General features: G+C 44.9%; 1 protein-coding gene across 1 annotated transcript in view; it reads right to left on the bottom strand.

Annotated features, from left to right (window-relative positions):
* Positions 1–11,363: 11,363 nt before the first annotated feature.
* The window catches only part of T265_00924 (hypothetical protein), a gene marked incomplete at both ends in the record, with an annotated part of 65,230 nt that continues 61,258 nt past the window's right edge, over positions 11,364–15,335 (bottom strand). Inside the window, one exon of the mRNA XM_009164819.1 lies at positions 11,364–11,434. Within this exon, the coding sequence (XP_009163083.1) occupies positions 11,364–11,434 (71 nt within the window). The remainder of the gene's footprint in view (positions 11,435–15,335) is intronic.

Here is a 15,335-nt window from a genome sequence, read left to right as displayed (position 1 = left end):
ATGCATATATATATATATATGTATATATATATATATATATGGTACTGGTTTTGCCATCTTCTGTTGCGACAACAATGCGTTCTTGACAGCGGGGGCCAATCAATCTCTGTGACTTCATTCAGAACAAGGTTAAAAAAGCTACAAGTCCAGATACAAAGTCGTAAGAATTTCCACATTTGCTGTCTTCAATACTGTTAATTGCTTCACCTAATACCAAAAGTGGGGTACAATTCCAAGAACATCAGACAAGATTTTTCTTCGGTCACACTCACGTACACTAAGTCCAGATCTTGGGCATCTTTGACCCTTCAACATACACCTGTCACAATAAAAAGTTCATGAAGTTTATGCCACATTTTGCCCGCATCACGATTAGTCCTTTCTACTTCCCTTCCCCCTTATCGTCGACGTCATCTTGCAATGCGTATTTCAAGGGGTTGTGAAGCTGGGTATCGAAATAACACCTAGAGAAAAACAGGTAAACTCGGGTGGATATTATTCAGCTACTCAACACACGTACCAACACCATTTAAACTAAATAGATTAACCTCATTCCATCAATAGTTCTGAGGTCGGACTTTGGAAAAAGTCATGTGACCTCGGTTTTTTTTAAGGTGCGACACAAGTGGTTTGGTTGGCCAGTTCGATTAGTTTTTCTTTAGACGGTAAGGCCAGTGGACGTTTGATGATGGCATATACAATGACTTTAGAGTTAGAGACTCACTCCGCTGGAGCCAAAGGGGGTCATATCTACGAAGTGATTGCAAGATTAGTATTTGTTTAAGGCTGGTAGACGTGGCTGCGCCAATCGAAATCGTTTTCAAATACGTGAACATCAGGTGTTCGATTGTTGCCTCATGCTTGCAGTGAGATGGTCTCTAAACAGATGCTCACAAAAAAGAATAACAACAGTGGACAAGAACTGACAGTTTACTTCAGATGAGGCGTTGTCGAAAGAAATCTGGTTCCACGCTTTGATGGCGAGAATTTTACGATGGAATAGCAACCATTGCCAAGCTGAGCTCGGTGGCATCCTGTTTTTCTGGCTCAGGCCTCACGAGTCTAATTCCTCCTCGTTAGATCATTTTCAGCAGAGAACTTGTTGTCACCTGTTTGTCGGAATGCCCAACTGAAGCCCCTGTCTGTCGTTGTATTTTGGACTGATGTTACCGACGTTCATAAATGAATTTAGGACAACCAACTCGACGGCGTTCTACCTCAGTAGTGTTCCAGGCCTCCTGCTTTGTCCAGAGGCGCAGAACTTTCCGCACTGAGCACCGACTCCCTTCTTTCTATGTTCTTCCGTGGCCTCCATCCTCCATGATCATGTGACAGTTCATATAACTAAACGACAACTGTGTGCTACTAACCACGCTGGTAAGGAGGACACTTTGGGGTATTGATCTGGGTGTATTGCAGTTCTCCACTTAGTTTGAATAACGATAACTTGGATTTTGGGTTTGTGTATTGGACCTCAACTTTCGTGACAAACGGGCTGCTTGGAAAGACCAAATTTACGACCATTCCAACATGAGAATAGCTAATACACCTGCACCAGACATACTTTAATATCGTAGCATAAAGGTGAGCCAAACCAAAACAAACATGGTGACGTATGAACCAACTTGATCGATGTCCAATTTAACCGATCTGTCGTACTGGACGGTCGCGTGCGAATGCAAGTGCGTATCGACAGACATTGCGCGTGCCCGTAATGATGTTTTTTTTCACTTCAATGTTGTTTCATTTGTGTATGGCGAGTGCAACACAAACGACAGGTTGGCACATCCATCCAATGTACCACTCATCAGAATAAATTCAAGTGCTTTTGAATTTAACGGTCGATAATCAAGAGCCCGTGATATGAGCGATTCGCCAATCCAACGCTGCAATGTACTCAAACCCGTGACTTACTTGTTCCTTCTACTCAAGTAGCATCTTACCTAATCGACTGAGTGGACAGCCGGATAAGTGTGTGAACCACCCAGACAAACAGCATTCATCAGTGATTCTCAGATACATAGATGAACAATGTGTATAAAACATATTGTATGTGATTAGAAAGTTTAGTAAGAACGCCTCCAGCTTATGGAACATGATTGAATTCATTTTGTTACCTAGATCCATTAGGAGGAAAGCTGTTTTTCTGAAGTTAGTCATAGTTGGTGAAGGAAGCAGACGATAGGTAATATCTGACAGAGAACATCGTTTTGGACTATCCCGCTAAATCTCTTCCTTTTTATATTCAATGTTTCAATTAGCCGGTTCGATCTCGTGTCAGAAAAGCTACCTTCTTGCGAAAGCGAACAAACTGTTGCTGCTTCGAACTGTATGATCTCCTGTGTGACGATATCTTTCTGGCCGTCATCGGTCACAAGTCTTTAGCAAGAAAGTTAAGCAAAAAAATATTCACAGGTTAGAACGTCTCACCCAATTGAAGAGGATTTCTTTCATTGGGCGGATATAGCCGGCAGAATTCCCCTCCGTGTCGAACTTCGGGGTATTGCATCAGACTCTAAAAAACCTACCACTGAGTGTTTCGTAGATTTCTGCTCCACCTCAGGCTCCGTTGACTCTGTGGAGGCTGGTACCAGTTGACGGACGGCTGCACTTTTACGCTCATATTATCCTTCCACCGAAGCACGAGTATGCGTATATGGCGAGAAGGCTCTCGACTCTGTCGTTCACAAAGAACTGCTGGAGAGATAGATCTATTGGACCATCATCAGTCTTCGAGGGACATAAAGGGATACACGAATAACGATGAACTTCCAGACATCCGCATTGGACTGCGCAAGTGACATCTACCACCTAAAAGTTAGAGTGTTATCGCACCAGATCGGAAAATGGATCATCAGACTCAGTCACTAGGTTAGAGCCTGTAGGCTGAAGTCTTCTCGACAGGTTCGACAGACTCTGAACCTTCACTTACTCTGGGAAGCACTGATATCGGAAGGGTGACTGTGTTCAGAGAATGTAATGAGAATACGCATCAACAGCGTCAGATGAACCTCCCCGCGGGGTTGTTCGGAAAGCACCTTTTAAAACGAATTCAATAACCATTGAGCCTCTACCTGCTTTGTACGTGTTTCATAATCATCATTGTCAGCTGTAATAATCGCGTACTCGTCGTACAGTAATTGTAGCTGCCGCAGTTCTGTTCACCGATGATTTGGGGGAGGGGGCAGGTAGCTGCGCATTGCAGGCGCGAGCTGGTAAGTTGGTGCATAAATCCAGCACTGTCAGCGGGCTGTCAAGTGGAGGAATTGGGAAGGGAGCTATACATTGAAGGCAATAGCTTGGATGAACGAGCGCCATTGAGGGCGCGACTGGGCCATGTCTGACATTGTCTCTAACCCTTGATGTGGACTGTCTCGGAGTCCCATCCAGGAAGACGGCAATGACCAGCACAGCTGAGTTTGCTGGTAATGGCTTTCACACTTTGCTGCCAAGTGACTGTTTGACCGCCGCTGGCTCTCTTCCACCCTTCGCGTGGTTGTGCGAAAAGAGCCCTTCGATGAATTCGGTCGACAGGCATACGCAGCACATGGCCAAGCCAGCGCAACCTATCAGTTAATCTATCGAGGGTGAGTTATTTCTCCCGAATACCATTCGACGTACTTCAGCATTCCTGACCCGATGTTCCCACCAGATTCAGGCAATGCTCCGAAGACATCGACGGTCAAACACTGAAAGTTTTTTGACGTCCTGAGCGCGCGGCGGCCAGGTTTCTAACCAATATAGTGGTATGGAGCGCACCGCAGCATTGTAAACTCGACCCTTGATAGAGAAGCTGATGTCACACCTATGCCACATGTGACGTAGGTTCACAAAAGATCAGCAACCTCCGTATGGATGTGGATTGAGGAAATCCCTTACAATTTGATTATCCACTTTGTGCACCGTAGTCGTCAGGTCTCATGGCCGTTGGGGCACAAGCTGACAGTTTCGTACATATTTATAGCCATGACAACTACGGTGCACAAAGTGGACAATCAAATTGTAAGGGATTTCCTCAACCCACATCCATATAGGGGTTGCTGATGCTGCCTGGGAAATAGCTGAAGACCCGGATCCCTACCGTTCAACTAGATGTCGGCCAATTTGAGTATGTCTCTCTTGTTGACGTTCGGAACACCATTGGGTCTGGATCGCTTCAGTAGGCTATATTCATGCGACCAGCTCATGCCGCTGAAGTAGTCATTGACAACAAACTACAAACTAACTCCTCGAGGAAGATCTTCGAAGCATCCCATAATTTTTCATTGAGGGGTGTTTGTTCATGTTCCCCCATGGGAACCTTATTGCATGCCTTCTGCACCGAGACAAGGGATGTCTTCACGCGCGTGCTATCTGTACTTGTACTTTCCTTCTTTTAGTTTCTAACACACGTGGAAATATCCTATTCTTCAGCTGTATAGCTTCCAGTCCATGGTACAAGTATGAGATGCTTCTCCAGATAGTTTTGTGGGCCAATTCCAGGCTAAGTTACCGGCTAGGTCAACATAGATCTCGTCAAATGCATTTCACAAAGATGGCAGGTCAGTGTAGTAACTACGTTTTGGAGTCTCTCCATGGTCCAGAGCTTTCACAATGTGGTTACTCCTTTTGCAGAGCAAATAGGCATCCACAGATTCGGGTACGTTAAATTTGGCCTTTCATGCGCTCCCACAGATAATTAACTGCTTTATCTTTTTTGCCATTTAACGACAATTTTCGACTGCGTGTGAGCGATATTGGCACACAGCAAAACGACTGGATTTCGAATACACGAATGATGGCCACGCGCTGCTCTGTCACAATCCCTGCGCGGAAATGCCGACGTTGTCTGACACTGTCGAAGCGCATGCGATTTTGCAAACCAATTAGACCCTAACACGCTACTTACATGGTCGCTGAAAACTCTTCGGCAGTCCACTGGCAGTTTCACCCTGCTTTGGGCTCATCAAGAAGGCACATTCGTCTACTTTCCATCAACCTATTATTCTGTATAAATACCAGCTGTTACGCAACTGGATAAATACACCAACTGGTGTTAGCAAGAGAGTGAAATGTACCAGAAACCAGGGACTTAGTTGAGCTGTTACGCAACTGGATAAATACACTCACTGGTGTTAGCAAGAGACTGAAATGTACCAGAAACCAGGGGCTTAGTTGAGTAACTCGTTAACACGCGTGCAATTTGTAAACGACCATTCCACCAATTGGACCCTGCTTGGTTGATGATCCGATCGCGCGACACTTTAGCGTAAACGTTCACCTTACATTCCAGTTGGGGGGACGGCTGACTGAGGCATCTAAGCGGTGTAGTCTCAGAACACTCCTCCCCCAGTAAAAGTACAGGCTGGTTAGCGTGACAAATTCAAGACAGACCTACTGTGGTGCGTGACCATAATTTTCCCCAAATATCTTTCGAACGTTTAGTAAACCTTCGTGTTCATACCGGTGGTTCACTAGCCTGTGTACATTTTTTGCCGAGTATTGTATGTTAGTCTCAAACATGTCAGCTGTTTTGATGGAAAACACTACAAGAAACTTTTTCACAAAGGAAACTACTCACAAGGTTGCTGAAATTTCTTCGACAGCTCACGACCGGTTTCACCCTTCTTGGGGCTCATCAGGTAGGCACAGTCCCTGAGTTTCCGTCAACCTTATGCTCTACTTGAACTCGAATTGGACTGTTTTCGAGAAATACACTCATTTACGAACCAATTTGGTTTTCACAAGAGACTTAACTGAATCTCTCGTTTATGATGTTCTTCAACTGAATGTGCTGCACACAGGCCACCTCATGATTCAGTTGGCACGATATTCGAAATACCGCAGTATATTTTCATAAAGGAAACTACTACAAGAAACTGTTGTAATTGCGATTCTGCCGGCGATCTGTCGCACTGGTTTGGAGAGTAATATAGGATCACCAACATGGAACCTGGTTGACTGAATCTGATTCATAGACACGAAGCAAACCACAACTAGGATCACTCAGCTGCTTGAGCGGTGTGTAGCATTGAACGAGCACCGTAACGCACAGTGGATGATTACGCCTAGAACTTGAAGTCCGAACCCATTCTGATGGAGTTCTAGCGGGGGCTCGTTCAACCGTTCTGAGAAGTCATGTGCCTTAGTTTCGTCTGCGTACTCACCAGTTTGACGCGAAGTTTCAAAAGAACGTCTGCCTCCAAAAAACATTGTTTAAGTCGACTCCATCGGCCCATTTCATCATTGATGTCACCTGTACCCATGAATTAGCGCTGTCCATCTCCTTCTCAGAGATAACTGCCCTCTCAATGGAGACTTCATTTGACTATTCCCTAATAGTATTCATTTGGTGAAAGCTGCTCTTCTTTTACAAGTCGGAGGAACTTAAGGAAAGGTGAAATGAGTGTGCGCGCAAGGGCTTCGAGGCAATACCACGGTGTGGTGAGCTGTCACGTCACCTGGACCATGGCACACGGACAGCTGTCATGGCATCGATCCACAGCCATGGGCTGATGTATCGACCAATCACCAGTGGTAGCTGCAGTCTTCCCGCCTCTGTGTTTGACCTCAACGAAGCTTATGTGGCTTGATGCTGATTGGTATTGAACATACGAGGGCTATGTATGATCAAACCACAGCGTTCAGTTGCTCTGCTAGCTTCGCGAATAACCTGTACCCGCTCTTGGTCCAATTTCCTCCGTAACCCCATCAATGGTCCATGCTTTTTTGCTTCATGACATCCCGGCCTTTCACCTTAACACGTTACACCGAAATTCTGAGATGACGCGATAGAGGTATACCGACAAAAGCCTAAAGATGGTTCCAATGGCATGGAACCTGAAGCACTACATACCTTTCACCTTCAAACATGTGTTCAGAGTTCGTTCGATGTTCCAGCTGGCGGACTGTGGTCATTTTTTCAGAGCAGCTGAAACCTTATAAGGCTGCCACAAGACACAAGAAAGTAAATTTTAGACAGAGACAATGTCATTGGGTGTTTCAGGTGATGGTAACCAGACCAAATCTTTTACTGTCATCCCACGTTTGTCAGGCTTTTTTAGAAGGCCTGCGTGTGTGATGGCAACTTTAGCCATGACGGCTTCGATTACCTTGTTGATGAGATCCCGACGTGATCCCATAACTCAGCCTGGTGATATAGCTGTAAGGTAACGGCCCTCAAAAGTCAATCAGGCACATACTGGCTGAGCATTGAGGCCTCGCGTGATCGCACACGTGCCTTGTCAGCTCCGCAGCTGTCCAGTGCTGTGACTAGATCAGGCTCACCACACCTAGGAACCTTGGTGGGTGCACGTGTGACGGCGCACCCGCCTAAGCCACTTCGCTGCTAAGCCCTTTTTCTCTGTCCGACACTGATCAGACCATATTTACGTGGTGGTGCGCAGAACATTGCCACAGGAACAGTTTTTACAAAAAAATGATGGGAGCCACGGAGATGAGTTTTCTAAATCACGTGGGATTCAACAAAAACGCTTAAGCGTCTCCCATCACGTGTTGGCGTAAATTAAATATAGATATGTTATGATGTTCAGTAATTGCACCTATCGCTTGCTAACCTACTGTGATGCACTGTGACGAGAATAGGGCCTCACAAATTGCCTGCTTACTGCCACCAGTTCAATAGGTTTACATAGCGGAGGCGTCAAACTTATATGGGAGCTGCTGTTGCATCGCTTGTGACATGCGTTTGCCGTCCGTTTGGGATCATATTCCGCCTGATCGTGATCAACTAACCACGAACCCTGTTGTGACTAACTTCAGTCCCCACTCCATTGCCTTGGTGTCGGAAAAAGGCTCGCCAACCAGGACTACTTTGTGAACAAGCGAGTGCAAAAGCTACAAGGGTTCTCGTGGTATTTAGAGGGCACTTTTGACATTGCTGTCTGATCGGCATCTGGTGAACATTCATCATTATCGATCGTGCTTCTATGGAATGCCTGAACACTCATTCTCGTTGGTCGTGCTTTCACGGCGTACATTAACACTCGTCAACTGTCGCGAATTGATTGACTGTTTGAGCGTTCGATCGGAAACTGGCTTTTCCAGCCTGGATGCTTGACGGCTACCCTACTGTAATTTTGATCTGGTTTGAGGGTTTCAGTAGATTTCGAGAATCTGACCTTCCTGATAAACCTATTGATGAAAAATCACCCGAACTACAAGTTCGGTAGCACACTTTTACGCTAGCTACACTGACTTCCAAATCATCTTGGTCTCGCAGTCACTTTTCAAGTTGTCTTGTCAAATTCGTTTAAAGTTCTGATCTGTACAAGTGAGACTATTACCTTGTAGTGGTCTGGCTGCCCACTAAGTTAGTTTACAAGGAGTGTGTGGCAAAGAAATAAAAATAATAACGCTAGGTTGGGTATACAATAATAAAGAGGTCAGATGGAACAGACTCACTAACAATTATTCTCTTTACAATAGTTCGTCATTGTAATGAACAGACCCAAGTCCCGGACTGTGACCTCGGTGAAACCAATTCAAAAACACTCTAGGCGGACTCTCGATGAGACATGGTCATCGGAAAAACAATAAACATTTCAATCAATGACAGGTAGAACTGAGATGTTGGGATGAAAAATCCATCAGTGCCCTCTTCATGCTTCTTCGCATTCTACACTAGTATTCTTCGTTCATCCGGTTGTCCGGCTGTCCAGTACTCATCGGCGTCCAAATTTAAGCTGTAGGAGACGCCGTCTCCGGTAGTATAAGGTCTGAATGATCGCGTAACTGGTTCGGTGAGTTTGCCTTCGACTAGTGGCTGTGACGACAAGTTGGTCCAGAAGTTGCTCCTGATGAGCAAAGAGTTCAGCAACTCCAGATCGGACCAAACAACATGTTTGGTTTTAAAGTTCTGATTAATTTTGTCAGCCAGCTGCCACCTCTGCACCAGTTCCATTTAATACGCAGCAGAGACTCGCTGGCCTCGTGTGTTAGGACTGTGATAAGTGATGTAAATCGAAGGCTGGCTTTGCAGCCCATCCATGAAAATAGTGGCATAAACATAGTCACTCAGTCGGTCTGTGCTGAATCTTTCCGCCGGTTCCCAACAAGGACTGGCCTGATTAAACACCGTCGACAAGCGCATCCTAGTCGAGCTATTGTATTCGTTGATTCAGTTGTGAATTTTATCGTAATTTGTTGTATCCTAAACTTGTGTTTGGCACAATCAAACGAATATGGTGAATTTTCTGGATTGGCGCTTCCAATAAGCGAAATAATACTTGCAGGAACGTTAGAAAAGGCCCTCCACAATGAACAAACAAACGTAGTGTGAACCACTACGTATGGAAGGAGCGCTTTCTCCTCAAATGGTTCTATGTAAGCGGTGAGGGTACAGTCTCATTTGAAGATCATCGTTGGACAGTATCCTGGAAGACAGTCCAGAAATGGGATACTCCCGACAGAGACCTCATTTCCCACTTAGTCTCAGTCACGCTCGCAACTGGCAACAAGTTATACCCGTCGTGTGATACGCAAATCGAGCTATTCGCGAGAGCTTTTTTACCTCCACGTATCCGGGACGCTGCCGTATGGAATTTTTTGTTTACTCCGTCCACCACTTTGTCCGCATGCATCAGAAAGAATATTTTTTATTTGCCTTAAAGAGCCAGGTGCTGACTAGGTAACACACATTGATGGCTGGCGGTATACCCTAACTCTGCAGTGAGACATCCAAATCATTGCCATCTGGAGGGTCTCTCAATTTCTGAAAGGTATTGTCCACAATAAGAAGGTAGGTAGATCCCGAGATGAGAACTAAACCAGTTGAGGTCATGTAGAACTCAATTTTTACCAAGCATTCTCCCGTTCCTTAAGGCGGCCTAATTCCCCTCGATGTGTTGGAGTCACGAGCAGTGGGGGGAGGAGGGGTAGAGTGAAGAGCAGCAAACACCAACATCGCACAAACTACATATCTTGAAAATATGGTCAGATCACAAGACCCAAGTCCCGGACTGTGACCTCGGTGAAACCAATTCAAAAACACTCTAGGCGGACTCTCGATGAGACATGGTCATCGGAAAAACAATAAACAGTTCAATCAATGACAGGTAGAACTGAGATGATGGGGTGAAAAATCCATCAGTGCCCTCTTCATGCTTCTTCGCATTCTACACTAGTATTCTTCGTTCATCCGGTTGTCCGGCTGTCCAGTACTCATCGGCGTCCAAATTTAAGCTGTAGGAGACGCCGTCTCCGGTAGTATAAGGTCTGAATGATCGCGTAACTGGTTCGGTGAGTTTGCCTTCGACTAGTGGCTGTGACGACAAGTTGGTCCAGAAGTTGCTCCTGATGAGCAAAGAGTTCAGCAACTCCAGATCGGACCAAACAACATGTTTGGTTTTAAAGTTCTGATTAATTTTGTCAGCCAGCTGCCACCTCTGCACCAGTTCCATTTAATACGCAGCAGAGACTCGCTGGCCTCGTGTGTTGGGACTGTGATAAGTGATGTAAATCGAAGGCTGGCTTTGCAGCCCATCCATGAAAATAGTGGCATAAACATACGCATCGAAATGGGTAAATTTCCTGTAGGTCTTGTAAAAAGTACAAAAGCTTAACCTACACCTCTAATCACTGGAATCTGTCAGTAGTGAGTGGACTCAAAGTTGGCGGTCAGAAGCACGACGGGTTTGGAATTTTCCGGCCAACTTCAATGAAGATAGTCTTTCCGCTTTTGAAGTTACACTGTTTACTTTGGGAGAAGCATATATCCACGATTGATGCATGTGGGGTTTTCGCGGGAGGTGTATTGTTCAGTTTCATATCACTCTCGTTTTGAACAGTCGTCCTCCTGTCCTGGCGCAATTATTCATGTGAATCCATGTCAAAGGGGCGGGGGGAGCACTGGACCCCAATAGCTGAACGTGCTCTCACTTGAACGATGTAATTAGTATGCCCGTTCAGACGTGAGAATTCAAATGCGTCCAACGTGCGTTGGTGGAATAGTGGTAACGCGTTCGCCTCGCATGTCAGGTGTCCGGAGTTCAAACCCCGGCACGGCCCTTGGCTCTAACAAGAGTAAAACTCGAGTCCAGTGCTTCCCCCTTTGGGGGGATTCCCATGAATAATTGCGCCAGGATGGGAGGACGACTGTCCAAAACGAGAGTGATATGAAACTGAACAATATCCACAATTGTTTGAGCTTTATCGGTGTACTACTCTCAAATTCCACAAAACGCTACTCATTGTTTCACTAAATGGGCAGAGGTGTAAGCAGTTAGGGAACTGGTACACGCGGGCCCTTTTTACAGACCAGCGTTCCGCCACTTCAATTGCCCGACTGAACTTAAAGAAAATAGAGACAGTGACAACCTCTGGTTCCGTCTGTCCTCATCGTTCTGAAAATCATTTTACTGGTTTCAGGGGTTTAGAGAATTTGTATTCATATCTATCTCACCCTGCGGCGCCAACATAGGTTGCTGCACACTGACTGAAGCAGGGAAGAACTAGAATCGGATTTCGCTCTTATCAGGGTTTGTCAGCGGTGCCTACATATCTTTGGCCGTACCGACGGGGCCAAGAAGTCTTGACAGGCAGGCAATTGATAGGCAAAACCAAGATAACACAGGCTCTTCGCCTTAGGCGCTGGACAAACAGAACCCAGTTCAAGTGTGAACATGTTCACTTGATAAAGCGCGATAGTTCATGTGCGCTCAGTCCTAGTGAAGCATTTTTAACACGACTGTATGTAAGATGTCCAGGACACAAATCTCAGCGAGGCTAAGAGTAGGCACTGCTGAAATCGAGTCCAGGTCCTCCCCCCTCTCTGATACGGACTAATCACAACCATTGTGTTGAGACAGCTTGGGACTTGTTCAAACAAATGTGGTGTGAATATAAGGTAGCTCGAGAATTAAACCTTTGTGGAAGTAATAGTCAGGTTGGACAGTCTTCCAGTTCAACCTCCTGGGGGTGAAACATGTATGGAGTTATGGAAACATCTATGGAGAGCAGACCAAATTTTTTGGCTGCTTTAGACGACTATTGTCCACAGAAATATGTCGAGACGCTATCAACGCAAGTATGACACAATCGATGACAAAGGCAATTAGGTCATTATCGATCGATATTTCAAACTGTAGGTGAAGTCAATCTATGCTGAAAAGCCGGGTCACTGTACGGTCATTTATTTCTTACTGGAAATCATCAGCAGTGTGCATCTGACGTAACTCCAGGGAGTCCCGAACCCTCAACCTCCAGGTTAGTAGTTTGAACCCTTAATCGTTCAACGGTCGGTCGTCACTGTGTTTAAACCGCACTTGAACAGGATAAAGCGTTACTCGTCATTCAAACACGGAATCCACGTAAAGTGATCTCTTGTTGACCGGCTCCTCGAGTGACAACTTGTTAGATCTAATCCACCAGCGGTCAAGCGTCGTTTGACGAATATGGTACTATAAGGGCGGCGTTCGTACTCTCATAAAACCCACACAGGGACCGGACAATCATACTGAAGTTCGTGTGATGCTGAACAGAGTGTAAGCTGAACCCCATTCGTGCTCTCGTTCAGATGATATAGACGGCCTTCACAATAAATAAACTACACGGCTGCAATTTACTACAAGTTGTATCAAGTGGGTGGTGCGGTGAGAGGGGGAAACGTAGTTAGGATGGATCCACCGATTGGAGCATGCCACAGAGCTGTCTGGACCGGTTTGAAAGTACACACCACTCGATATAACAAAGTCGTAGTGGGTTTTTAGTTACTAGGACAATGAATTTGTAGGCCCAGACACTGTTTCAAATCTCACGAGAAGATCCTGCAATCTAGACCCACGTGTTTATGCTTTATGGCACTTTTTGACGTATAAGGATTACATCCTATCGACGGTCATGCTGAAGACCCTCCTGGGAAGATCAAGCAAACATCGTCCAAACGAAAATATGTGGTGCTATCAGTTCAGTTCAGTTCAGTTCAGTTCAGTTCAGTTCAGTTCAGTTCAGTTCAGTTCAGTTCAGTTCAGTTCAGTTCAGTTCAGTTCAGTTCAGTTCAGTTCAGTTCAGTTCAGTTCAGTTCAGTTCAGTTCAGTTCAGTTCAGTTCAGTTCAGTTCAGTTCAGTTCAGTTCAGTTCAGTTCAGTTCAGTTCAGTTCAGTTCAGTTCAGTTCAGTTCAGTTCAGTTCAGTTCAGTTCAGTTCAGTTCAGTTCAGTTCAGTTCAGTTCAGTTCAGTTCAGTTCAGTTCAGTTCAGTTCAGTTCAGTTCAGTTCAGTTCAGTTCAGTTCAGTTCAGTTCAGTTCAGTTCAGTTCAGTTCAGTTCAGTTCAGTTCAGTTCAGTTCAGTTCAGTTCAGTTCAGTTCAGTTCAGTTCAGTTCAGTTCAGTTCAGTTCAGTTCAGTTCAGTTCAGTTCAGTTCAGTTCAGTTCAGTTCAGTTCAGTTCAGTTCAGTTCAGTTCAGTTCAGTTCAGTTCAGTTCAGTTCAGTTCAGTTCAGTTCAGTTCAGTTCAGTTCAGTTCAGTTCAGTTCAGTTCAGTTCAGTTCAGTTCAGTTCAGTTCAGTTCAGTTCAGTTCAGTTCAGTTCAGTTCAGTTCAGTTCAGTTCAGTTCAGTTCAGTTCAGTTCAGTTCAGTTCAGTTCAGTTCAGTTCAGTTCAGTTCAGTTCAGTTCAGTTCAGTTCAGTTCAGTTCAGTTCAGTTCAGTTCAGTTCAGTTCAGTTCAGTTCAGTTCAGTTCAGTTCAGTTCAGTTCAGTTCAGTTCAGTTCAGTTCAGTTCAGTTCAGTTCAGTTCAGTTCAGTTCAGTTCAGTTCAGTTCAGTTCAGTTCAGTTCAGTTCAGTTCAGTTCAGTTCAGTTCAGTTCAGTTCAGTTCAGTTCAGTTCAGTTCAGTTCAGTTCAGTTCAGTTCAGTTCAGTTCAGTTCAGTTCAGTTCAGTTCAGTTCAGTTCAGTTCAGTTCAGTTCAGTTCAGTTCAGTTCAGTTCAGTTCAGTTCAGTTCAGTTCAGTTCAGTTCAGTTCAGTTCAGTTCAGTTCAGTTCAGTTCAGTTCAGTTCAGTTCAGTTCAGTTCAGTTCAGTTCAGTTCAGTTCAGTTCAGTTCAGTTCAGTTCAGTTCAGTTCAGTTCAGTTCAGTTCAGTTCAGTTCAGTTCAGTTCAGTTCAGTTCAGTTCAGTTCAGTTCAGTTCAGTTCAGTTCAGTTCAGTTCAGTTCAGTTCAGTTCAGTTCAGTTCAGTTCAGTTCAGTTCAGTTCAGTTCAGTTCAGTTCAGTTCAGTTCAGTTCAGTTCAGTTCAGTTCAGTTCAGTTCAGTTCAGTTCAGTTCAGTTCAGTTCAGTTCAGTTCAGTTCAGTTCAGTTCAGTTCAGTTCAGTTCAGTTCAGTTCAGTTCAGTTCAGTTCAGTTCAGTTCAGTTCAGTTCAGTTCAGTTCAGTTCAGTTCAGTTCAGTTCAGTTCAGTTCAGTTCAGTTCAGTTCAGTTCAGTTCAGTTCAGTTCAGTTCAGTTCAGTTCAGTTCAGTTCAGTTCAGTTCAGTTCAGTTCAGTTCAGTTCAGTTCAGTTCAGTTCAGTTCAGTTCAGTTCAGTTCAGTTCAGTTCAGTTCAGTTCAGTTCAGTTCAGTTCAGTTCAGTTCAGTTCAGTTCAGTTCAGTTCAGTTCAGTTCAGTTCAGTTCAGTTCAGTTCAGTTCAGTTCAGTTCAGTTCAGTTCAGTTCAGTTCAGTTCAGTTCAGTTCAGTTCAGTTCAGTTCAGTTCAGTTCAGTTCAGTTCAGTTCAGTTCAGTTCAGTTCAGTTCAGTTCAGAAAACGGAGGAGCGCGGGTGATATAGACAATCCTTAGAGGCGATGACATGATCACTTATTTCGTAAAACTGGGTAGCAACGCATCAAAATGGATAGCTTTGATTCACGAGCGCCACCGACTGCGTGATTGTTTATCAGTATCATTAAAATGAGTTGGGTCCCAGGATCTCAAGTCAAGGAAGCAGCAGTTACCGATCTGACTAAGTTTACTGACTGATTAAGTTTTTCTCTTCATACTTCTTTACCAATTCGCGGAGTGTTCACCTGTCGGTCGCTTCCACTCAGCACAGGGCTGGGCGAAAAGATTCCTGCGGGGGAGTAGATCCAAAAAATATACCAGCTGAATTCATGGATGGATATACTGTGCGACTTTTATGTCACGCGCCCCATGGCTGGCAAACCCGACTGACCTTGATCACAATATCAACTGTGCCTTTCTATCGTGTTTACTACCGACTAGCGCCACACTGAATTCGTGTGCACGCTTGCTTGAGTGCTTCTTTGTTCAACCGATGCTAACGACCAAATGGTGCATTGGGCTGTCAGTGATCAAAATCAAGACCTACTCTAATGAAGCATACCCAACAAAAGTTACCGGAAATCGTCGGTTTG

Source organism: Opisthorchis viverrini (genome assembly GCF_000715545.1).
Source record: "Opisthorchis viverrini unplaced genomic scaffold opera_v5_9, whole genome shotgun sequence".
Taxonomy (NCBI): Eukaryota; Metazoa; Platyhelminthes; class Trematoda; order Opisthorchiida; family Opisthorchiidae; genus Opisthorchis; species Opisthorchis viverrini.
Note: the sequence above shows the minus strand (reverse complement) of the source record. Positions and strands in the feature narration are given on the sequence as shown.